At 35.6% G+C, this 26,891-nt stretch overlaps 1 protein-coding gene across 1 annotated transcript in view; it reads left to right on the top strand.

The window, feature by feature from the left end:
• The window catches only part of PARD3 (par-3 family cell polarity regulator), a 424,369-nt gene that overhangs the window by 253,442 nt on the left and 144,036 nt on the right, over window positions 1-26,891 (top strand). Inside the window, exons 16-20 of the mRNA XM_085301416.1 lie at window positions 6,930-7,119; window positions 12,146-12,294; window positions 13,376-13,420; window positions 19,418-19,645; window positions 25,351-25,567. Coding sequence (XP_085157542.1) covers window positions 6,930-7,119; window positions 12,146-12,294; window positions 13,376-13,420; window positions 19,418-19,645; window positions 25,351-25,567 — 829 coding nt within the window. The remainder of the gene's footprint in view (window positions 1-6,929; window positions 7,120-12,145; window positions 12,295-13,375; window positions 13,421-19,417; window positions 19,646-25,350; window positions 25,568-26,891) is intronic.

The following is a 26,891-nucleotide window of genomic DNA, read 5'->3' as shown; positions in this document are numbered from 1 at the left end:
CCACAGGAGCGGTCAGATTTACTGACTAGCATGGGATTGCTTGAAAGGATTTTCAAATTTTAAACAAAAAAAACCCTAGTTTGATTAAAATCACACCTGACATAAACTGTGATTGCTTGCTTGAGTTGCAAGTTTTAAAAATAAAATACAACTATTAGATCTGCAACTTTTTTAGGGTGCTTGACACCCATGAACTATATTAGTAGAGGTTATTGCCATAAACTTGATATGAAGCAAGACTGAATTTAACTTTGAATACCTTAAGATAGATTTTCAGCTTTAGAAAGTGAAAGTCTGTGATTTGGGCCTTTTTTCCAGTTAAGAGTTGGCATATATGTTTTTCTGCGTGTATATACTTTTTTTTTTTCTTTTCATTTTTATCTTTTAGGAATTTTTTGTTCAGTAGCAAAATAACAATGTTGTTGAACTGTCTGAAAATCCACAATTTTGCTGTTAGGATAATCCATCAATTTTTTGTCTTTGTGTGTGCATTTGAGCAGCAGTAATTAAAATAAATCATGTTCTAATCTATTGCATTACATTTTGTACAAATCAGAAGAAATAATACATTCCATAATATCAAAGAAATAATACGTTCACACAGTCATATACATCTAAAGAAAAATATTTTTTTAATTTCTATATTTGTTGAAAAATGTAAGGAGTGATAAAATAATCTTAAGTCTTTAGCACTATTTTCCCAAATAAAAGACTAGTCAGTTTTCATATAGTTTCAGGGTTTTAGATAATGTATTTGAAAAGCACTAACTTCTGCTTTTTCCATCCGTGATGCAGAGGATTTACATGTAGAACTCGTATAAGCGTTAATGAATTATCACTTAAACACCTTGTCCAGCCATGGGAGAACAGACCCGGAGAGCATCTGTGAGCACACATGTCAAGCAAAGCAGTGTAATTTCGCATCCCAGGAGCACAGGACTTGCCATGCCAAATCAAACTAGTGGTTCATCAAATCTGGTATCACTCCTTTAGCACTGGCCAATAATTGATGTTTCAACAACAACAACAAAATCTTTCCAAAACTCTTAAAATCTAATGCTTTTGGTTACAATGTACGCACAAAAATCCATCCTGCCTTTTGTAAGTTTTTCTTATAGTCTGAAACAGGCATTCTGATTTCTTCTAAGTCTGTGTTATTTTGAGAGACTAGGAACTATGTAGAAAGTTGGTTTAAAATTGGTTGTGACTTAAAACCACTGATGATTTAGTTAGAAGCACATGGAAGATCAAATCATGCCTGAACCACATAGTAAATGTGATATAGTCCACCATAACTGAAAACTGATTTTTTTTAGTACCGTGTCATTCTCTTCTGCAATCACTGTAGTTTCACAAAGCTGTAATGTTTAAATCCATGAGAATAATCTCAGAACTTTTAGTTTCCCAGGGATGTATACRTGGTGTTATGTAACTGTTCAAAAACATTTTCCTCTCTTGAAAATTGACTTAAAAGCCAACTTTAGTCATAAGAACCGTCTGGCTGAGTAAAACTGGAGATCTTTGAGAACTGCGTCTGGCCATGAAGACAAGCGAAGAGGCCATGCTGGTTTCCCGGATACTCTCCCAGTATCTGGTGGCCTGCTGTCTTGGGGCCTTCATGGTTCAGCTGGTGACTTTTTATTTAGCCCTCAGAAGATTTAACAATGTAAACTTGTAGYGTTCTTGGTACCTTGTGGCGAGGAGCTCACAGTTGGATCTCGTATGTGAAAGACTCTGTCTTTCTGTGTCTTTTACTGTCACATAAAATTGATGGCTTTACACTTTCTCCCTTCCTAAATCAGTCTGTTCAAAAGTGATAATCTCAAGATTTGAAAAGTTCCCACTCCCCTCAGTCTTTTCTCAAAATTGGAAAACAAACAAAAGTCCATTTTTAAATGACTTTTAAAGAAATATATCTAATGTAATTTTCAAGAAAGATATTTAAGACTGTTTTCTTGCTCTTTCAGTCTAACTAACAACAGGATCTGGTTGTCTGAGCGTTTTGAGAGACTGGAAATAAAGTACCAATTTTAAAACACTATTTAAATTATAGAAGAAATATTTGCTTACTGCAAGAGGACTACATGAAAATTTTAAAGTTTCTAGTGATTCTTATGTAATCTACTTCTTTTCTAGAAGATSATTATTGCTAATAATTTTCTTATACTTTTTCATCTGATAATATTTCACTGAAAGATTTTAGGGAGAAGAGATCCCTCTCTCTGTTTTCAAGGACTGATATTTTTGTTTTGACCAGTTTGTTTCTCTTTTGCTTTAAAAATATGACCACTAGAATAAATCCTTCTTTTTATTTATTTATTTTTAATGTTTTCCTATAGCCTCTTTGTAGTATTCTAGTTTGTTTAGCTATGTGATTAAAAATTCAAGTCTTTGTTTCTGATATACTCTTCTTACATGTCATCCTGTATGCTTCTGGGTTTTGCAATACGCAAATGCATAGCTGCTATCTAGATGAATTATTCTTATTGAACAAACAGCTTAATACAAGTTGCCTTTCATCCTTTTCTTTTAGCTGCTGATAGTTTCTTATGAAGGTGGCAGGTTTTGTTGCTAAAGGTGACTGAACAGAAGTTATTTATTGAGGGTACACAGAATAACAATGACTTGCACTGAATTTACTTTTCATCCTCCAGGATCCCCCAGAAGAACAAACTACGGTACTTGCTACACAACAGGGATTACTTTGTTCTCTATGTAAATAATTATTGTCTTTGGGATACAATCAGGAGGAAGCACTACGGAAGAATTCAAAGCAGGAGATGTAGAGTCTGTGTGTCAATTAAATGAAAATTATGCTTTACAAGCCCAGTGCAGTTCCCAACTAACAATTTATTCAGAACATGGTGATCTGCTATGGCACTCTTGGAAGTCTGAGCATCCTCTTCAGATCCAAAGTCTGGACAGAGTTGAGACAACCAAATGATAGCTCTTTCATTAGTGCATCTGTTTCAATGATTGGTTCTTGGAGTTGCTTCAAATAAGTAGAAGATAAAGATCCTGCTAGATTTCCTGTTCTTTCTTTCTGGAGTGTCACTGACTTTCCTTAGATGTTCCCCATAACAAGTAATTCCAGTCCCATATCTATTTAGCATGGGAAATCAGATGATGCGGACGTTTTGCCACAACTCAGTATGTTGATATGGACAAAGGGTCTGTTAGTAACAAATAAGTACATGAAGGTCTGGATAAATTCTTATTTCTCACTGCACATTTATCTGTATTTCTCCTGTAGGAATATCTTATAATTGTTATCATCGTAACTATTTTCTTTTATTGTTTCTATTATTATTTTATTGTCTTCTATACTTGTAGAAATAAGGCATTATCTTGAGATTGCCAATACATTTTCTATGTAAGTGTTTTAATTTTGGGGGGATTGAGTGATAGAATTTTGTAACATGATCAATAATTCATTATTCATCAGAAACTAGTAGTTGCTGATGTTTTGGTCTGGCAGGTCAGGACTCACTTGGCATGTCAGAGCAAGAAGGGCTCTCTAGTTTCTGGTGGAAGAAGCTTGAAGTGTATGGTTGCTCTGAATCACACAATATCAAAATGCTCATGAGAATCAGCACTAAAGTAATGCTTGGATTTGAGTAATCCTCATAAGGGTGTTCAACAGATTAAAAAAAAAAAAAAAGAAAAAAGAAAAGCTTAGAACTTCTTCCCTTTAAAGAGAGAGCAATAGCAAAAGTACAAGAACTACAAGAACTAGGCAAGATATCACAGGATGACTTAGTCTTCCAGATTGAGTCTAGCTGGGGAACCAAGTTATTTCAGGAAAGAACTTAAGCAGACTCCTGGGCTTTCCAAGATTGCAAAGGACCTTCTGGGACCTGTAGTAGCTGGGTCCTTTGTGAGTATGATTGTCATTCGCTTTCTATAGTGTATATGTACAGTTTTTTTGGAGAGCTTTATCTTCATGATGTAATTTAAGTCCAAACTATTTTCAGGTCAAGTTATGGTGGCTGGCATATTTTTCCTTCTAAGTGAAAAGTCCTGATAGAACTGGAGACCAGCCATGTGGTACAGAAACTCTGAGGCTTTGCTTTTTCTGCAAAGGCAGCATGTCGTCTTACCATATCCTTGGCATGGTCATCAGGGTCTAGATTGGTTACTGCAAGAAATTTGAGCCTCATCATGTGATATGTGATGCCCTTGAAAGGGCGAATATTTTCCCTTCTTTATTAACTCGTCCGAAATACTACCTATTATTACAGATTACCATACTGAAGTTGAATGAATGTAGGCCCAACTGGACCTCAAGAGAACTCAGTTGCTAAATTAAATAGGGCTTTTCTAGCCTAAGAGAATATTATTGTCGTTGAGAGGTTTGTAGACAGCTCGAGCAAAGCCTCATATTTGTAGATTGGTTGCGATATACTGCAGCTTACTGGGTTTAAATTTCTTTGAGGTTTCCTTGTAATATTTCTCAGAACGCTTGCGGAGTTACTTTTTGCCGAGGGTATTTTTCTGTCCACTTTAACTGAGCCCTCTACAAAGTTCTTGTTGACTCCYGTGCTGAGGTACGTCGAGCAGCCTGCTTTCGAGGTGAAGCCCTTCACCTGCTTTTAGCTTCATCTGCAGTGAAAAGCATAGGCACGTCACATGGTTTTTCTCCTTAATTCCAAAGCAACTATTAAAATGTCACTCTTCACCCTTGTCAGATATAAAGAAGGGTAGAGAAAAGTTAAAAATGTTACTGAATTATTGTAGCCTCTCAAACGGGAAGTTCAATCTGCAGAATGCCATAAGGTTATACCTTTTCACAATGAATTCTTTGGAGACATTATTAACTACACAGTTAACAATCTTGTAGACATTATGTTTGGAAAGAAGTACATTACCAGGCTAAACATTAACCTGTCCATCAAAGAAGCTATTGCTGGGCAAAGAATCAGCTGTTATGCAAACTGAACGCATTCATTTCCCTTTGACAGTGATGAGTTRTTTGCCAGGCAGTACCTTTTTCTTCCAGTTACTTTCACCGTTTTAAAAATTCTCTTTTGAAGCCAGGTTTCCCCTCTTTGGAAGACTATACAGAACGTATCATCTAGTGCTGCAGTGATTTTAGCTAGCAGTGCGGTAATTATCTAATTAATCTTTATGCATAAGTATTTTCTGGAACAATTAACATTTGAAGGAAGTCAGAGTGACTGACACATGTTTCCAAAAAAAGGGAGAGGGAGAATTGTTTCCTCTAATTCCATACAGTCTTACAACATTTCTGTATTTGTTTTAAGAGTAAAGTGTGAAAGTATTTGATATGGCCACATAAGCAGTTAATGTTATGAAAATGTAAATAAATGTTATATATTGTTATATACTCAGTGCCTCATCATTTTGTAATAATTCACACTCTGCTGTCAGATTAAACTAGTGGTATTCCCTCATGAGATGTGACACTTTTACTAATTGTTTTGGTGTGATAATGCATTTCCAGTAGCAAAAGTCTTGCCATGTAATGATCTTTCGTTAGAAGTTATGCTGAGTGTAGTAAGGTTAGGGCCAAACTTTGTAAATAACAGKTTTTTTTTAAGTCAGGCATCAATATCTAGCAGGAAAAAAATATTTCTAGAGAGGTTCTGTAACAGAAAAAATTTTAGCAGCTAGTGTGAAGGAATTAACCGCTGCCTCGGATAACTGAACAATTTTCCTCTGATTTGCAAATCATTGCTTTGCTTTTAACAAATGCAGTTTTAGCTTARTGTTTCTCAATACTGACATAACCAGTGTTTATTTGAAGTTAAGTCTTCAAGAGGAATCATTCTATATTTCTACCTTCTTCCAAATAATATTATATAATTCTCATTCTCCTCTATCCATGCCTCATGCGTATACTGAAAAACAGAAGTTTTCAACTTAAACCATTAGTATGTTACAAAGCATTGTRGTAAAAACTGTCCTTTCTTGCATTCTTTGTAGATGTTAAGTCTGTTTTGATGACATAAAGTTTTCTGTAGATTTAAAAGTTGCTTTTGCTTTTTATACAGCAGCTTGAAAACTGTTATACAATTTTAWGCATAGAAATAATTACTGGAAAATAGGATTACATGTATATATATTAATTAGTAAAAATGCAGTAGTAGTACTGAGTGTAAAATATTTAAATGCATATCGAAACTGGCTTTTATTTGGAAACAGTACTTTACTAGTTTGTAAGAATCCTGTGAATATCATCTTTTAACTACTGTGCTGAATTAGCCTGAAAGTCTGCATACAAATAAAGAGCAATGTCGAGTCCTTATTATGTCTCTTTCCTATATGCGATGGCTCTAACTTCACCATTTTAATGTTGGTGTCAGAAGTTACATGAATTTTCCTGGGAAGAGAATGAAGACAGATTTTTCTTTTCTTCTTCTTCTTCTTCTTTTTTTTTTTTTTTTTTGATATATCTATCTCAAGTGAAATGTTTATTTCTATGTTTGAAGCCTATAAGGTGCCCATAGATTATTTTTCTAAAGGGTACAATAGACAATTTTCCAAATTTGGATTTTTGATTTTGCTGGCTTTAGCTGTGAGTTCTCATCACCTTTCACAATTCATAACTTTGTGTGGGCGTTGTAACATGGTTCCAAGTTCCTAGTCAAGTAAGTTTCAAATGCCATTTGTACGGCATCTGATCATGAGAGGTGATGAGTTTTGTCAGCCCTCATTGAACTTCTCTTCTTCAAGTCTTCAGCAGAGTTTGAAGAGATTACTTTAGGCTGCAGGGACATGTTGTTTTTCAGATCTCTGCATAGGAATACGTATAAAGTGAGACGTATTTAATTTTAATATCTATGTTATGTCACTCTTATCAGGAGCATGGTAGTTTGACATGACGTTTTATCAGTTGCAGTTATGTATTATTCAAGGCTTTCGCTGCCATTATTTWTTTTTTTGTCTTTTTCTCTTTTATTGTTCAGGTAAATATCAGCTGTCTCCAACGGTGAACATGCCCCAAGATGACACAGTCATTATCGAAGATGACAGGCTGTCGGTACTCCCTCCGCATCTCTCTGACCAGTCGTCATCCAGTTCCCATGACGATGTTGGGTTTGGTACCGTTGATGCTGGTGGATGGGCTAAAGCTGCAATTAATGAGTCAACAGACTGGTAAGAGCATGGTTTAAGGGAAGCAAACAGTAGATGATTGCAGTTAAGTCTTTTTCTTTAGTTTAATTTCTGACTGCTGCTAATATTAATCTTCATCCTTTTTTCCACCCTCATATTTAGATTACTCTATTTTCAAACTTGTAATTGTCCCTATTTCAATAAGTGAATCTGTACAGATAATTTGTTAGATTTTTTGCTTCTCGGTGCATAGTATTGTGCTATCTCAAAGCACATTTGTGGAAATGTTACTGATTATTATTAACACCAAATCAGCATATAGCTGTGTTAATTYGGTTATTTAATATTAATTCATTTGCCAACTAAGCTAGCTTTTGTAAAAAAGCTTTGCTAAGTTTAAACACTTGAGGTTGTAAAAAATTAAATATGAATTTTGGTCAGAAATTTTCATTAGTAAATTTCACTGTAGATATATTTCTACCTTTATTAAGCAAAGATTTTATTTTTATATTCCAGCATATATTTAGGAGCCTTTTAGTACCTCTGTATATACTTCATTGATTTTCCTAATAACATGCAGTAATTTTAAAATCTGCTTAGAAGTCAAGGGAGCTTTTTGTGTTGCGCCATTAGTGTTAATGCTTGTACAACAAGAACTAGTCAAGAATTTTTATTATACAGGCAGTGATGCCTTTTGTATAATAATACGGTTTGTAACTATCATGAAAAGGCTGTACACTGCAGTAGTTCCACTTTTTAAAATATGAAAAGTAAACTTATATATTTAATCTATAATAAAAATAATTTCTGTAAATTCTAGGCTGACTTTCTAATTACTTCTATACATATAAGAGTCTTAATGAGGGATGCATTGAGTTCCATTATTGACTGGCTTATGCTCCTGGCAAGAAATACCGTTTATTGCTTAGTTAATACAGTTAGTACAGATCTAAGGTTTAATTTGCAAGTCCTGTAATTTTCAATAGCAACAGCAAAATTCAAGTGTATACCTCTTGGTACAATGTACAGAAGTACAGTGCCACTTCTTAAAGCTAGATAATTACCACAAATGTCATGAAATATATGAATTTTATTATTTCTCTTGTCTCTTGGGTCTGTAATGAATGTGTCAGTGATATCTTAATAAAACAAGAATAGCACCTGTCAGCTGATATGCACCGGTCAGCTTCTTCTTTCTCATATTAGTTTATTTGATATCAGGTCCAGGAATTGAGTTCTGTATTTTAAACACTGTTTTAATGGTTATATTAAAAAGTAACTTTTTTTCATCCTCATTTGCCTTTTTTTTAATGTTGCAGCTCTTCTCTTGGAAAAGTGATACCTGTAATTTGGGCCCTTGAAAAGTCCATCTGTCTATTGTAAAAGCTTTTAGAGCTGAAAATCTGAGATGTTTAAATAGAACAGTACTCAAGACTGCACATAATAGCTTATTGCTGAGTGAATTTTTTAGCCGAATGTGAGCAAAAACCTACAGCACAAAATAAAAGCCCATTTGAAACCTGCAGATGGTTTTACATTTACTTCTGCACTCTTTCTTACTATTCGTATACTACTTTGAAAATGACGGTAACAGTAAAGAAAATAGGAATTAGATATTGTGGAATTCGTCATGCTCAACAGCCTTAAACTTCTATCTTTATGAAAATTTGTAGAGGTCTTCAGATAAAAATGCACTTAAAGGGGTAGATCAGTATACTACCTTACTATGTAATGTATTCTATTTGTAAAAAAAATAAATAGCAGTAGAAGTAGATTGTTGCATTAATTTCCTGCTGCTAATGGATGAAGGAAGACTTGTAAAATGAAGGTGCATTGTATGATTTTGCTGGGAGGCACAAAGGGTAAAACTAAGAATATGGATGAAGGGTTATCCAAACAAGAATGGCAGCTGTTCTGAATCACAGAAGAAAATGTAAGCTTTTCCAGCCTGACAATATCTCCCTAATCCTTGATGAAAATGTTATGAAAACAAAGGGGCAATAAGACAGGATTAATAAGTGGAATTTTAATAACATTGAGGGTCAGARGACGGTTACATTCTTTTAAGGATCAGCTGTCATTCCAGAAATCTTATTTGTTTAGTATGCTAGAATATAGTAAATTGCGTTTGGCATTGCTTAATGAGTTGCATTAATAAAAGACAGAAGGTGAATTTAATGTAGCTGAAAATATTAAAATGAGGCATTTTGCGGGTATTAGTTACTCTACGGTTCTCACTGGCTTTTCCAGTTTTGGATCTTCGCTGGTGCTTATGAGTGCTTTTGAGCCAAGTACATGTATTCAAACTTTTGTGAACTACCTCTTTCCTAACTACTAAAACACACCTGTCAGTTGTTAATATTAGAAATAAACCTAGGCATGAAAATTGATGACATTACATAGGACTCTGATATTTGTAGTGTAAGAACATATGAGAATTAGTGGTAGCAGAGTRTATTTATGGTGCTAAGTAGTGCCTTTAGTATTCAGGATACTTTGCAAACATAGAGTAAATGCCTGTAATAACTGTGCATAGGAGATAGGTGTGATGAGTGCAGATAAAGGAAACTCAGAGGAAACCCTTAAAAAACGATGTCCGTAGAAAAGCTGGGATTTGATGCCCAGAATTGCTCTTGTGTTCGGATCATGCTGTTCTCTTGATAATCTGTGGTACCCTTTTGAAATTTAATTCAGCTTCTGAGTTTTATCATGATATTAGGACTTTAAATGAATATATACGTGGAGGTTGTATTTACGTGGAAATGATATTTAATATTATTAGGACTTTATATGTGCAGCTTAAAGTGAGTGGTTATATGGGCAAGCTCACATGAAAAAGGGAGCCGAGGACCAAAACAGCTAGTTTAAGAAATTCCCCCATCTGAATCACAAGCGATGCGTTACGTTCAGCAAGATAAAGCTGGTCGTCTTTACCTAAAGTGAGCTGTATTAACAAATGTTGCTAAAGAAAATTCTCACTTAGTACAATAATATTTTTCTAGTGTTCAGAGATGATGTTGACTAGTAGTGAACCAGAAACTCTTGTGTGGCCTTGAGAAAGTCATTTATGATCTGATTATGAAAGGTGTTGAAAGCCTGTAAGTTCAGCTGAGTCATGCAGAGTACGTTCGCAAACTTACGTGGTTCGTACTCAGCTACGAGTTGCTCTGCTGCAAATGCAGTAAGTATAGGTATTGGTCTTGTCTGTTTTATCTTTTTATTGTATGGAGATAATAATTTTTACCTACTTTGTGGGAGTGAGTGTGAGGACTAAATAGTTATTTTTTGGTTCAGACTTTGATTCAATTGAGCCTTTAAGCATATGCTTGGAAACGTTGCTAGATTGTGCAGGCATCTCAGAAATAGTTGCTGTAATTAAATGTAAAACATTATGAGCCTGAGCCAGAAACATTAAAGTCAAAAGCCACTTGACATTGACTTTATTCATATAAGCTCTGATCCTGCTCTCATTTAAGTATTATATGCTTGTCACATGCACATATCTTATTATTTGTAAATCTACTGCTACTAGACTGAATTTTCTCTAAGCTGCCTAGGAATGCGGGTAGTGATTTTCATCACTTCTAGTAGCTATACTTTTCCTTACCTCTGCTCATTGTCATGCATAATATGCAGGTATTTCTTGATCCAAGATACTTTTTTAAATTATAGTATGTGACATACATAACATAAGCTAAAAGTTTAAGTTTACACATTTTATACTTAGTTTATTACTAGGTACAAGGGAATACAATTTTCTATCATATTCCCTTACAACAGAAAATAACACTTTTGAAATGTACTGAACAGAAACATATATGTATACAGCATTTTGAATGATATTTGATCTAGAGATCTCAATTTCAAAATATTTAGGTTTTTTTAATCTTGACAACAATCGAAGAGGAGAATATCTTTTGAGAGATATTTCATATTGAATGGGGAAGATGGTGCAAAATACTCTATTTGGATTATTTTACACTTTTACTTTCTTTTTATGCCTGATGAAGTAGAAATCTAAATTTTTTGGCCTTGCCTTCAGGCTATTTTTGGTACTGACCCCTTTTTCCTGAAGTCAGATGCACCCTTAGGTGTGAATTTCCTTTTGCTTCATTTATTAGCTGTAAGTGATGTTGCAAAGCTTTTTTTAAACAAACAAACAAACAAACAAACAAAACAACAAAAAARCAAGAGATTCCTAAGGTGGCAGTGGCTGTTTTTCAAACACGGCAAGTGGATGCTGTTTCATACTGGAAGCTTGCAGTTTACTTTGCCACCAAACGGATTTTGCCTGTGTTCTTGCACTTAYGATTCTACCAACATTTGACCAACCATTTGACCAACACTTCTCTGTTCAGAACGCTTCTGATGAAGCGTGGTGGAACTGCGATTACTGCTTGCTAAAGACTTGAGTAACTCAGCCAAAGTCATGGAAGAAATCTGCAGAAGAGAGCAAAACTGAATCTAATCCTGATTTAGTGGCAGAACCATTGTGGCAAATACTTGCTCTTTAGGAAGTAATTAAGTGGAAAAACAAAGTTCTTCTGTCATAGCCAGGTTAAAAACATTAAATGCTGTGAAAAATTTGCAAGTGATATAACATATGGAGATAAAAGTTAATACAAAGCCTTCAAATAAGTAAGTTCAGTATGTCTGTGGGCTTCAGACAGGACAGATTCTATTTATGTGTTGCAAAAACATTTCGTTAAGAAGAAAATAGATTTGATGCAGTTATTTCTCATGAAGAAAAAGAAATTGTTTTATTCTCCCTCAGTTTATTTTTGTATTGGGCCTGTATGTACTGATGGCAATGTGTATAGCTTTGCATTAGATTTGTACATCTTTCATTAAAGTTTGTAAGTGAAGTTCTTGATGCTTTTTGGCTAAAATTGCTTGAATGCAGTCAACAAATCCATCATGTGTGTAACTACCTACTTGCAATGGTTTATTTAAAATTGTGTACTTTATTGTTAGTAGAAGTCACATGCTAAATAAATGCTTTTCTCTGCAGAGTGAAAGGTTGCGTGATCTTGATAAATGTTTGCATGATTTTTTTCCCTTCCTACAGCACTCTTAGTCCAGATGTTGATCCAGTGCTTGCCTTCCAGCGAGAGGGTTTTGGACGCCAGAGCATGTCAGAAAAGCGTACAAAGCAATTTTCAGATGCCAGTCAGTTGGAGTTTGTTAAAACACGAAAATCCAAAAGCATGGATCTAGGTAGTGAGTGATGTTTTTTCAATTGTTTTATTTGAACCTGATTTTAATGTTGTAAGTATATAGATTTTGTGATTCCAAACACATCRTTTATGTGCAGTACTGCTGCATGTAATGTCTGCTGGGGTGAAATAAAGTGTTCTCAACACGAGTGGCCAAGCGGCTGGTATATTGTTCATACCACTTGTAAATGTCCATACATTTAAATATTGTAGCCCTATGGATATGTGATGAATATAAAAKCTATTTACTAAAAGGGAGGTGAAAAGTGTGTTTAGCCACCCATGTAGAATACCTGCTTAAAAATATAGCATGCTGTGGTTTGAATAGACAGGATTATTGTTTATTCATGATTACAATACAATTGGCCTTAAAGATCCCTGGTAGTATCTCACTTTGCACAAAGCTTTTAGTAAAGATGCAAGTAGCTTTATGAAGAGTTTATTCAGAATAAGAAAATGGGGCTGCTCTGACTTCAGGCTGAGACCCAAGTTCTGTAGTTATTTCTGAAGCCCTATAAAGTAGCAGCAACTGAGAAGGACAATCAACTGTAATTGTTTTTAATTTATAAAACAATTGAGAATAAGCAGTTTCTAACAAGTCCATCTCTTTTTTCAGTTCCTTGAATTTAGATTCTGCACCTCAGAATCTAGTAACCTTAAACAGGGAGTTTTGATTGTTTGCATACACACATAGTTCAGTACTCAGGATAATAAATGCAATAAGATTTGTTGTAAATAATTGCAAATATCTTAACTACAACCCTTAATTCACCACCTTCTTCAGAGGACAAGTAAGGTTGGTGGCATTCACTTGTCTTGACTAGATGTGATGCGCTAACATGTAAATAACATGTTGTAGCTGCCTGTGATGTGAACATGACTGACATTGCATGGAGGTTACTAGTTTGCTGCCGTTTCTATCCAGAATGTTTGCTTACTGTTGCAGTTTATTTGCATGAAGGAGGACGTTGCTAAGGCCCCCCACCCCTAACTTGGAACAGGATGTAGCAAAAGGGAAGGTTGGATGCATGTGGGGCATGGGCACTAACTGGGCTAACCGTTATACATTTACCTTTTAACAGTAGCTGACGAGACTAAGCTCAGTACAATGGATGACCAGAAAACAGGTAAGAATTGACAGTAAGGCTGTTGCTATAGAAACCTTGGTCAAAGCAGCTTACCACAATTACAGAACTGCCAATCAAGTTGCATGAAAACATGAATATTCCAGCACTTGCATGGCTGCTTTCTATTGTTGTGAATAATCAAGGGGTGCAGAAAAAGAAAAGTCGACGTGGAGATAACTATCTAGGGTAGCGTGTTCAAATGGGTCGTACATATAACTGTAGGTAGCCACCTGTTTCTACACTTTGAACTCATAAATATTCACAGTTGTTGTCATTTTTGTCCTTTTAAATAAATCTTGGAAAATCTTTTCCTAGCTCCAAACTCTAATGTATGGAGGGAAGTAGAAAAGCTGCATGTTTGGCTATTATGGTGTTAACAGCATGCTTGAAAATAGCTATTTTAATTCCAAAACTGCTATCTTTGCATTAAGTGGTCATCAGATAGGTACTGTGAGTTGAGTTGAAGATTATTAGTGCACGTTGATTTGCCTTTGGAATTAAAACCCAAGCATCAGTGCAGAACAAAAGAATATGTAAATAGAATCTTTCCCACACGCCATAGATTGTAATGTTTCACACAATGATAATGAGAAATAGCTTTCAAAGCATATTTTTATTAGTAATTAAAATAATGCACCAGCTGCAATTATGAACCTTTATGATTTATTAATATAAGTTAGCTTTTAACCTTTGGAATGCTGTTTTAATTAGGCTAGATCCAGAGGACACCAAAACATTACTTAGCTCTAATTAGGAACAATTCACCTTTTTAACCTGAAAATATTATTTATTTTAGCATGATTTGGGGACTAGGGCATTCAGTGCAGAATTTCTGATTAATGGTTCACAGTTGCTTTTGTTTAACYGCATTTTACAACATGAGCAAGAACACTGAGGAGCTATAACTAATCAACTGAAAAAATACACTTTTTTGTTCAAATAGCTAAAACTTCCAGCCTTAAAATCTTGCAGAATATGGCCACAGACTTGCAGCTTCACAAATTGAGTACATGAAATTAAAATGTATGAATGTTTTGAAAGGATTGGAGCCATCAGAGCTTGAATGTATGAGCTGTGTTAATGGTTATGGATAGAAGCACTGCTTGGGAGCTCCCTTCACCGCTGAACACTATTCACACAAAAAGAAGCTACAGATCAGACTAAAATTTATTGTAAATTATTTTTCATTTTCTTATTGGCCTGCTTATTGGGATAGGATGCAATTAGAATGGTGTAAAATATATGTGTATTAGAAAAATATGATGCTTGGATTTAAAAGTGCATAGTGCTTTTGGTAGTATTTAAAGAATATAGTTTTTTTATGTGTTTAACACCTGGATTAAATTCCATAAAGAGACAAGTCAGACAGCTGGGGTTAAAGAGCATGACTGCAAGCATCTGGACAAAGCAGTTACATATTTTGTGTGCAGCAAGCTCAGTGGCTGGAAAAAAGAAAAACACCTTTTACTGTACTTTTATTTTATTTATCTTGCATGCTTTTAACCAGGTTTTGTGTATAAACACTGGCTTTCTCCCATTACAGAAGATGGATGGAGTTGTTAAACAAACCACTTACTGTAGYTTGGCTTAAAAATTGTCTAGTTATAAGAAAAAAATTCTTCAAATGTGTAGTTAGCTATGTTTTAATGAACTCTAGAAACTAGAAAATTTCAGCATATATTTTCTTTAGGAAAAATAAAAACAAAATTCTGTTATAGTTGAAATTCAGCTTAATTACACTGGCTGAAAAGGACAGTGTAGATCTCACCAGCAACAGTTACTGTAATAGATTTTTAATTATTTTTCTTTCTACAGTTCACTTGAACTGCCTAATCCTTGCAGTGTTTACAGTTCATTCTAGAGGTTAGAAGTATATTCAGTAGCAATTGAGCATGGCTCATTTATTGAGTCTTAGGCATACTATGATTCTATCTGTTTTTTCTTTTTTTTGCATGTGCACCTTGTAAAAATGCAAGAAAAAAGTCACAGAGAATTTATTTAAATTATTCATTTATTTATTTAATATTTATTTTATTTTAAAATAATCTCAGTTTTATGATGGAAGTAAAACTAAACTATTTTTGATAGCAGATGTAGTTGCTTGCACTATTCCTTTCCCACCCCCCCACCAAACCAAAATGTTGYTGCATTGTTGTATGAATTGAACTAGAAATAGAAGAATTTATCAAATCTAATGGTGCAGATGTTAAGATAAAATAAATTGACTTGCTGCTTATGTCTTTTAAGAATGTATTTTAAAAATAGACTATGCCTTTACAAAAGTAGACTAGCCTACCAGAGAGGGAGGCTTTTGATGTAAGTGACTGCTGGCATTTAACATGAGAGTTAATAAAAATTATGTTTCACTTGAAACTAACCTAAAAATTATGTGTCTTTAAATTCCAAGTGGCTGTTTCGTAGTTTCTTTGAGGGTAGGAGCTCAAGAGTAAGCTTTKTTCTTAGCATTGATTCTACTTTAGATATATGCATTTACAATTACAAGAAAAACTTTCTTAGAGAAAATCATCGTTGTAAATCATTTAAAAGAAAGTGCAATGAAAAATTTGTTTTACAGCTTTTAAAAGTAGTCACTCATAAAGGAAACAGCACGCATCCTTTGAGTGCACGCTTTTTGCCTTTGCAAATGACCCAAGCGCACTCGTGGCGCAGTGTAAATACTGAACGTGCGGGACTAGAGCAGGGGGAGCCGCGGCGGGGSTTAACCAGAGCCAGGAGGGCACAGACACCGGGGGCCGGAGCAGGGAGCAGACGCAGGGAGCGGGGTGCACGGCTGCGCGGGGTCGGGCAGCGTGAGCGTGTCGCGAAGCTCTGATACGGAGCTCGTGAGATCTAGAAGGGGGTCGATGGCGTGGAGAGCGGGGCTGAGCGTGCGAGCAGGGTGTGCCGGGAGGCTGCGCGTGYCGTACGATGTACGGTAGTATTGCAGATGGCTGAATCTGCCTCAGAGGATATTTGTTAATGAAAATGCTGGGAAAGAAAATAATGATAAATTTCAAATTTTAAAAACCGATAAAAGAATCCCTTTCTTTCCTCAGTCGTATACAGATGCTTTAGGAAGATGTTTCTTTTTTTTATTTTTCCCTTAAATTCAGATGTAAAAATAGAAGTAAAATCATTCTCAGTAGGTAATGTTTCTGATGATTACCTCAAGCACTGTAAAGTCCAGAAGAAAATGCTGACATTTTTGTATTTAGAAAACAAGATTTTGATGTGACTCATAAATTTTAAATAGAATTCATATTAAAGAAAGTTTTCAGTTTTTTACCAGATTAGGGGTAAACAACTCACTTTCTAGCTGGTGAATTCTAGTCTTGGAATCTAAACTTGCTCAATTTACAAGGAGGCTTAACCATACCTTTTGAAAATARTAGCCTTGCTATGAAGTGCCATAGAAAATAGTGAAGGCATTAAAATATACATAGCTTTATGATCACATTGCTTGGGAAAGGACATTCCCCTCTTTCAAATTCTGCAACTTGTCCACGTTTGTGTTCCTGACCACCCAAGTTCAATAAATACTCCTRTCATTCCTGTAGTCCATTATTAGTTTGACAGTACTCAAGGAACATTAGGTCATATCCCATCTAGCTTCTCCTTTGGGAAAGCACAACCTACATAAATATTGTTCTCACAAAGATCTGTGTTGGGTAGCAGGAAATGGAATTTTTTAATGTCCTTTATGAGCATAAGTGGGCACATAAATACTTGCCTTATAATTACTGTTTACGAAAAGAGCCATTCAGTAATTAGGAAAAGATATATGAGCATTTCATTTAGAAGGTTGCAAAGCAGAATCTGGAATAAGGAAGTTTACAGTAAGTTGCCATGTAAGAGAATACTCTTTCCTTTTGCGTATAAAAATTAAATCTGTCAAACAGCTGGTTTATATAGTTGACTTATTCTTTTCTTTCAAAATGTTGTGTTCCTTCCCTCCCCCCACCGTCTCAACGACTGGTTTTAACAAAATTCAAATATTGAAAATTAAAAAATAAAATCAAATTTGTTTTACTGCAGRCATTAGTGGAGGGATAGCAAATTTTGATATGTGCTAGGGAATGGACAGCTTTGTAGAGCACTGTTGGAGTTACTTTACTTGGTGAAGGGAGAGAAAGCGGTATGTAAAAAAATACTTGCATTAAACTTCAGCCCATGCTCAAAAGTTTGGTGAGGCTGGCGTGGAGCTTGTTTGCACAGCTGGGAAGTCATCAAACCTCCCTTGTCCCAGCTGGCTTCTCTTGTTCACCCCAGCAGCTGTGCAGTGCCCCAGCTCTCCTCGTGACCCTCGGCCCTCCACCAAGAATGGGTTGGGAGTGAGAGGGTAACTTCTAGGAGATGTGAATTCATCAGGAGAAAATTTCTAATTTGTTGGTGGTGTCCAAACAGCAGGATTCTAGACCTCTGGCTGAACCAGACTGCAGGATTTGTATAGACCTGCGAAACAAGTTTGTTTTGTTTTGTTTCTATTTACAAATTCATCTTATCAGTAGGACAGCTAAGTAGGAATACTTTAACAGCTGCTGTTGGACTATATTCGATCTAAAGGACTTCGGTTCAACTTCATTTATCAGATTTTTAAAAGCTGAGAGGAAAATGAAAGCATTTGCTGCCCTGTTCTGTGTCGCAGSAAGCTAGCAAACAGCACCGAGAAGACTTGCCGTGCTGCTCTCCTGCATGCCCCCCCCCACTGTAGGTCCAGCAGTCCCCTTCCTTCTCCCCTCTYCCCCAGTACAGAATGATGAGAGAAACTAGGTTTAGTAGTGTATATTTYTTCCATTTTACATAGCTTTTTTAGAGAACTGTCTCTCTTTCCCCTTCTAACATTGACCTGACGAGAGACTGGCACCAGAGGAGGAGAAGCTTTGTATTATTCTGATAAAAATACTTAACAAAATAACAYTCCTTATTGCATTGTTCACACCAGACCTTGCTTATCAAACTACTGTTTAATGGTTTAGTATTCCTGAGGTTCTGTTCTTGGCTCTGTCTCGCTGCTGGCTGGCTTTGAACAGGTCACTCGATCCTTCCATTCCTCAGTGAGATGAAGGTAGCAGTGTCTGCTGAGGGAAGTAACTGCCCCTTGCCTGGGGTGCCGCAGTGTCACAGCACCCTTCTGGTGCTGTGCTGAGCAAAAAGAGGGTTTTCCCTGTTCTAGGTGAGAGCTCTGTAACTTCAGCAAATTTGGCTATGATGATGTTAACCCACCTCATCTTTCTCTCCAGCCACAGTTTTGTCTATCAAATCCTATGGAAAATCTGGCCAAGAGTATTCTGCAGTTTAGAACAAAATCACTTCAAGTAAATGCAGTGAATTTGTTTGCCTGGGATCTCTCTCACAGTTTTAACTATAATTTGAGATCTAATTGTGTACTTCTGTACCCGTTTACCCTGTCAACACGTGTATTTAGTTGACACCTAGTCCGCAAAAGCGAGCAGGGAAGTCTGGATAAGGAAAGGTTTTTGTGGGATACCATCTAGGGCTTTCTTGGCACACCTCTAAATATACCACAGTGATAGGCACTGTGAAATTTTCTACTCGAAACAAAAATAATTACTTTGATTGCCAGTTTATATATATATATATATATATGTATATGTATATGTATATGTATATGTATATATCTGTTATATATATATCTGCTATATATATATATATCTATTGTTTTATCAGAGCTATTTTTAAATCCCAGTGATTACTTTTTCATTCAAATCATTAAAGTAATTGTAATAGATGTTGGTGTCTTTTCACTGATTTGAAAAGCCAGACATTGCTAATGTTGTCAGTTTTGTTGACTATGACTTGACATAATCATTCACTTCCAAGACCAACGAATCTGCACAGAATTCCCTACAGATTATTGAGAGATGATGTGATTTATGTTAAGTGTGTCCCCAAAGACTTTCACAAAGGATATGCATAATCAGGCATGCAGTTTTCCATATTAATTCTGATTATTATTTTTTTCCCTAAATCACTAAGGTTCCCCAACAAGAGATGTGGGGCCCTCATTAGGTCTGAAGAAATCCAGCTCATTAGAAAGTCTGCAGACGGCTGTTGCTGAGGTGACTTTGAATGGTGATATTCCCTTCCACCGCCCGCGCCCACGAATAATCCGAGGACGCGGCTGCAATGAAAGCTTCAGAGCTGCCATAGACAAATCATATGATAAACCTGTAGCAGATGACGATGATGAAGGCATGGAAACTTGTAAGTAAACTACTGCTGTACATAAAGAATGTTAATGCAGATGAATTCCTTAGAAGGTGACAAAAAGTAGTAGAAGATAATTTTAATATTTTAAAAGAATAAAATGAACTTGTCATGAAATTTATTCAAGATATTGTGTTTTGTATGCATTATCAGATTTTAACACTCTGCAGTTTCCTTTCTTCCTAAAATAGGAAAATAAGATTATCAGAAGTGTTTTCATTTAAATTACTAACTGTGAAAATTTTCTCTAAGACAGCTCATTAATTTATTAATGTAAATTAGCAAAATTTTTTARAGAAAAAAACCCCACTGAATTCAGATTAAAAATATGTGTGCATCTAACTTTGAAAGAGCACATTTGTAGCGTCTAGGGAAAAAAAGAAATCACTGTCCTTTAATTAGAATGAGTAAGGCTGGCAGATCTAATAAAATATAAAGTTAATGATCAGCTATTACCCACCCTAATGGGTATTCATTTACATTTTCAGTTCTTTAACCCCAAGTATGACCCAACATGTGGAGAATGTCATTAACATAAAAGAATCACTTCAAAGCTAACCTTATCATTATTGAACTATGTAAGAATGGGCTGGTAAGATGACAACTCATATTGAATGAAAATAGTATGAATGGTAAATTACCTCAATCAGGGGTTGTATTAAAATTATTGAATTTTTAACCTTCGTGTTGTACTACTTTCAACTTGTCACACTCCCAAAGAATTTTTTTTTAATCAACCTGCAGCTAGTTATAAGTTTATGAATGAAGATAATACTGGGAAAGTTTAAGTGCTGAAATATTTAGTCTGAGTGCTAGCAGAAAAGATTTGAAATGGATTTTTCCCTCTAATTTTTCTTATTTTTTAATTTCATAAAGTCTATTTCATAAAAGTATTATTTTCTAATATTCTGTTATAAACTTCTACTCACCCTTCTTTTAGTTTCTGGAACTCTTCAGGCCTTTTTAATCTACCTGTTTCTAAAAATATTCTGAGACTGAAATGAAGGTCATTTTGCCAGTCACTTTTCTCAAAGATAGTTATGGACAGAATTAATTCTGCTTCGCTTTTCCAGCATCTAGCAATTTCACGCAGCAGTGAGGCTAAATATGGGCCTGGTGCTGCTGGCTGTCAATCTATTTCTGACCAATAGAAGAATGGGTTTGAGAAAATGTGTAGTGATCCTGATCGTTCTCCCCAGGTGCATGCCTATGGTCTTTTGGGACATTAGGCCACGTTTTTCTAAATGGCTTTGTTTGGTGTGAGCCAAGTGATAATCATGTCCTGTTTTGAGGCATCAGATGCCCAAGACCTATCCAGAAGTTACAGATGGTTTAACCTCATTTGATCAAAAATATAGCAAAACTGCTGTCATGAAACACTTTCGAGGTGACAATAGATTTATAGAATTACTGTAAGRGGTTTTGAGCTTATTGGTGCAATGCATGGAGAGTAGCATGAAGAAGGGAAGCCGGACTAAGCCTTCTGCTTGAAATAGAAATGCTGCAGGATGAGTCTTTCTGTTAGTCTCCACAGATGCAGAGGTCTAGCACTTGACCAACTGTGAGCTATCTCAGTGTCATGGCAGAGCGTGAGTTAGGTTGTTCTCAAACCTCACAAAACAAAGAAGAGCTGAACAAACTGTGACCAAGCTATGTGCAGCCAGCCAGGTCTAACTAGAGTGAGCTTCTTTTCCTTAAAACTACATAAAATGTATAAAATTGCACATATTGTTAAAATTGCATGTGTTTTATTAGATTCCATATATTACAATAAAACACCTAACARTGATACAGAAACTTGCAGTGCCATCATAATAGAAGCAGTTGAATAGTAAAGCAGATCTAATTAATTGGTTGGACAAAACTGAGTCCTAGGAACAGCACAGATGCCTTGTGGGTTTTCCCCTTCTAGTGGTGGCTGGTGGAAGCTATGGAGCTGGCCCAGCCCTATGAGGCCTGGGGCTAGACCAAAATGCTGGATGCTGAAGCCTGTCTTTCTGAGAGCATGTCTATATTTGGGTTAAAGCTGACAGTAACTGTGGTCCGCTCCATTTTATGTAAATTATCTGTGGCCTCAAGTTCCAGAGACTTTTCCAAATGGTATCTTCAGCTGGGCAAAGTTTGGTCACCTTTGAATATATAGAAGTTGATTTAACCAGCTGGTGATAATGTAGCTAATGTCTTGCTGCTGTCGTAACTACATGGCCTGAGGGTTTTTTTTTATTATTTAATTATTCTATAATTCTTTATAATTAAAATGTGGCTTTCTCTCATTATAAAGCCCAGACAAGCATGGTGGTGGCCAATTTGCTGATGCCCATGAGGATGGATTCATTTGTCTTGAAATTTTTCCTCTTTCTCCTCCAAAGGTTTCAGTGTTAAGAGTGCTTCTTTCTTCCAGTCAGTAGCAAATAGCAACATGGGTTTATATTTTATAGCAAAATTCTTAATACGTCATCACCTCATATAAGACAGCCGTAAAAATACACAGGTAGCGTATGTGGCAAAGGGGCTGACTAGCTGTCCTTGGCACAACGTGTGATTCAAGTTGCTAAATGTAGGATGAAAATCAGATAGCAATGTCCATTTCTGGAAAAACATTTTATGTGTTTGAGAAGATGCATCTGAGTTGAAATGGCTATAATGAGGTAGCATTTGTGGAAAGTTGTGGGTGTTTAGCTTTTACAGATCATTTTTCATCTTTTTTTTTTTTTTTTTCCTTCTTAATATTTGAAATAGCTGACTGGAAGCAAAATGTTTATCTTTAGTGTGTTGAATGAGAACAACATATTTGAATTGGGAGCGATTGGCAAGGCTTTCTAATCTTTTGCTGAATCTTAATTGCTAGAATCTACGGCTGTATTAAATATCACAATAAGAGGCCTAGAAGCTTAGTGGCAAAATAGCTTCACATTAAGTAGCTTTGATTCCTCATGTGCATCTTTTTCATTTTATGACCTAATTAGGGGAATAGCTTCATAATACCTGTTTCTGTACTTCTCTTTAGTACAGTTTGGTTCATGAAATGACGCTAGTTTTCAGTGTTAATGGATATTTGAAGTATACCTCAGTTTAATTTTTTAGCTTCAGTGCCCTTGAAGGGGAGTGGGAGGGTGCGGGAAAGGAAGGAAACAAACCCATTCTGCTTTTTTGCAGTAACCTACTGCCATTACTGCAACTTAGCAAAAATGAGAAGTTTTGTTTGTAGCCTGGGCTTGAATTTAAATTGGGCAGCATTTACATTTGTTCTGAACACTAGTAATTAGGTATATATTAACTTCAGAAGAATTGTGCTGTATAAGAGTGAAACAAGTTTCTTCATATTGTGCCTTTTTAAGAAAATTGAAAGTCTGTCTACTCTAGTAGGGAAGCCAGCATTTACTCCAGGAGAAGAGGCMTCCTAGTTCACAGGGTTCATTCTGAGCTAAGGAGTTAATTGCTGGTGAGCTGTGTGTGATAGACAAATATTTATTACAGCACAGAATATGCAAAATAAATAATAAAGGAGGAAGCATTGTTATGACAAGTTGTTCAGCAACTCAGCATAGCACAATGCACTTAGTATATATTTAGGATTAATGTATTGTCATTTTGAATATGAACAAACATAGGTCAGAATTATTTCATCTTTAAAATTCTAGCAATAAAGTAAAAAGTAAGCATTTGACTTAAGAATTTGCTAAATTTTTAGTGCTTTTATTTTTAGCATATTCATTTGCAGGCACAATCATTTAAATGTATAGTTGGTTTTAACTGGAACAGATTGTAGCTATAAAGCTATAAATTAGCATGCAGAAAACAGAATCTATTCAGATGTGGCTTTCCACTGCTCTTAATAATAATTAAATATCATCTGGAACTGTTAGAGACATTGTGACTAAAAAAAAATATATACAAATACAGCTAGTATAGGAACATATACAGGAGAATCACTATTTAATTTTCTAAAATGCAATTATCTGAATATTAAAACTGTGCCTGCAATTAAGAAACGTCATCATCTACTTAACTCATAACAGTTCTGATGAATTGCTAGGACCCTTCATTTTTTTCGGATGGCTTGTGCTGAAGTTCAGAGTGTTAGTTAAGATTCAAAAATAGGTGTTAATGCTGAAATTTATCTAACATGGTATGTTGTTCTTGAAATATGTTTACGTGATCTTCCAAAGTGGGAGAATATTTGCAGAAATCTTGAGACACTTGGTGAGTAAGTACAGTCTAAGTCTATTGGAGAAGTGTGTGTTTTGTAAAATCAAAGCATAAACAGTTCGATATCTTACAGGCAAGTATAAAACACAATGAAGAGAGAATATTAAATGGCTTTCAGTGAATGATCTGTAGATCTTTCAGGTTCAATGAATTATTTGGAAGATGAATACAAAAGATGACTAAGGAAAGCCAATTTCAATGCTATTCAGCAATCTACGTATGGGAAGATTCTAAAGAGGCACACATTTCCACTGGGGGAAAAAAAATGAAACCATAGGCTAAGATTAAAAATGTTTCTTTCTCTTTCTTTAAGCCATGGCCATTTCTAAATCTTACTGAGTGCAAAAAGTTGATTTTTTTTTCTTTTTGATAAACTCTATTTAAGTAAAGCAAAACCATATATTTTTGCCCTGTAGTGCCAGAGATGGTATGGTGCCTGTACATTCGTTACAGCTACAGGAGTGATGCAAAGTAGGCACCTGTGATCCTAATTGCTGCTTTGTGCTGTCTATAGAAAGAATGGGAGATGGCCTAGCCCTGCTTTTAATGTGATGATATAAGATGTTAGAGCTCCTGGGAGATCACAGCTTTACCAGCCATGCAGTATAACTTTTGGACTTGGCTTTAAACTGAGTCAAAATAATGGCAGGATTCTGACCCATGAGCTTGAAATATGTTATTTCTTTCTCACTAAAGTGCTGGGAGAGTTTTCAGTTTCTGAATGTTTTTATTTCTCTTAGTCACTTCTGTTTCAGACTTTCTGAAATATATGTGTTCCATTAAATCTAACCTTGTCTGAGCTTTGGTCTTGGATTAGAAGCAGAGAAGAAACACATCTGCTCTTAAAAGATTTTACTTGTCCACTGGATAGTATCCTCACCCCTAAGCCTCTAAGGTTGTACTATCTCAATCAGTGTTACTGCTTTGGAAAAATAAAAACCATGATACATAATGAAGTTTATACTGCTCCAAGGAATGAAGTAGTGAAAAAAAATTATTATGGTACTTGCAGCAGAAAAAAGGTCTATGAAGACTTGTATTGAGGGTTAGTAGTTCTTAATGAATTTTACGTTTTGATGAGGGTGTTACTAAGAGTTTGCTGACTGGGCACACTGCACTGCTGTTGTTTCTTGCAAGCATTCCTAAAACTCTCTTTAACTGATTTAAATACTGAAACAAAGGGGCCAATTAATATCACTTTACTAATCCTCTTTATTAACCCATACATTATTCGCAGTACGCACAAAGTACAAGCCATGCTTTGCAGAGTGTTTTGGAAAGGTAAGTTCCTTGCTTTGGAGATTTTAAGTCTCATAATAGACGTGCATATTTTAGGAAAGGCCAAAACAAGCAGATACTGATTTTGAAAAAGGACACGAGTATTTTGCTCTTATGCCTATATTCTGCTTCAGAATATATTCTGCAACGTACTAAAAAGCCCTCCTTTATTATTTGTTCTTACTCCACTGATGTGTCTTAATTTACACTTTCAGTGGAGGAAGACACAGAGGAAAGCTCAAGATCTGGTAGAGAATCTGTGTCCACGGCAAGTGACCAGCCATCCCACTCCTTGGAGAGACAGATGAATGGAAGTCAGGATAAAGGTGACAGAAAAAAGACTGGAAAGGAGAAGAAGAAAGATCGAGATAAAGAGAAGGAGAAAATTAAGGCTAAGAAAGGAATGCTGAAAGGCTTAGGAGACATGTTCAGGTAGGTGCTTTGAATCAAATGTAAGAATGAATTACAAAATGAAGCTTCATGTTTTAATTGCTCATTTATATTTTGACGATTTCCTGGGGCCATGTTTTACTTACAAATATGTACAGTGCATATAGGTTCATCTCTCATAATTGTCAGTTTATTGGTAGTGTCATGTGAAGGAAGCAGCTCAGAATGGAAGGGAAGCAGTTGGCTAGTAGGCTGGAAGAGCTGCAAAGGAAAAACAAATTTTAAGCATTCAGGCTGCCTGGTCTTGGAAAGTGCCTTTGGTGACATCTAAGTAGTGCATGTATGCCTTGACAAGTCAAACATTTTTGTTTTTTGTTTTCCTCTTATACTGTGTTATTCCTAATCTGATACTCAAAACCTGTGCGTTATTAAATCAGGCTTTTTCTTTGCTTTACTATTATGTCTGTTTGCTGCTATGGAGGCATGATGGAAAAGAGACAAATCACTTTGAAATTGAAAACCAGCATGCTCATCTCCAGGAAAATAGAATCTAAATAAGGTTGTGCACTCTTAGAACCCGCAGGCCAGCAGAAGTTTTTTTTTTTTTTTTCTTTTTTCTTTTTTTCCCAAGCTGCAAAAGATTGGTGAGAGACCTGATTTTACCGAGCACAGAGTTTTTTGGAAATGGCATAAATGTTCTGAAAGGAGCAGGCTGCTGAGTGTTGCCCTGCTGCTCCAAGTACCTGGTGAAACGTGACAAACACCTTTGATCACTTGTGGGAAGGGGTAAGAGAGTAAGAAAACTGGTCTTTATTTTAGGTAGCTAGGGTAAATAAATACATTTGCAAGACAAAAAAAAATCAAGACAGTGTTTGTTTTCTTTCATATATGCGGTGATTCATTATTTAAATTTGAAGTGAGATACTAATGTCATTTTAAAGATTTATTAGCAGTGATTCTGCACTGAAAGCATGTAAGTGCAGTTAACTTCAGTTAACTTATTTTCTGTTATATTCTTTATCCCATAAAACATTAACTGAAATTAGGTCATTAGCTTCTCGAGAGTTGTTCTATATTGTAGATCATATTGCAAAATTTGTTACCTTTATATTTTAAAAAGTTTAAAAATATTAATTTTATTTAGAAAATGCAAAATAATGTCCTGTTGTTAGGCTGTATAGGCTACAGAATACCAAAATAAAAGAGAATCCTATGCTTCAGATACCAGGAAAGTGCTTCAACCTGGTCAGACATAAGTCCGGCAACAGTATCCTCATCTTCTGTGTGTTTGCCTGCCTAAATTGGAGAGTTTTGCAATCAGTTAAAATGTTACATTGAGCCTGTGATCTTCATTAAACTGTTCTGT

This window comes from Rhea americana, unplaced genomic scaffold (genome assembly GCF_003343005.1).
Source record: "Rhea americana isolate MKP2758 unplaced genomic scaffold, rheAme1 scaffold_176, whole genome shotgun sequence".
Lineage (NCBI taxonomy): Eukaryota > Metazoa > Chordata > Aves > Rheiformes > Rheidae > Rhea > Rhea americana.
Note: the sequence above shows the minus strand (reverse complement) of the source record. Positions and strands in the feature narration are given on the sequence as shown.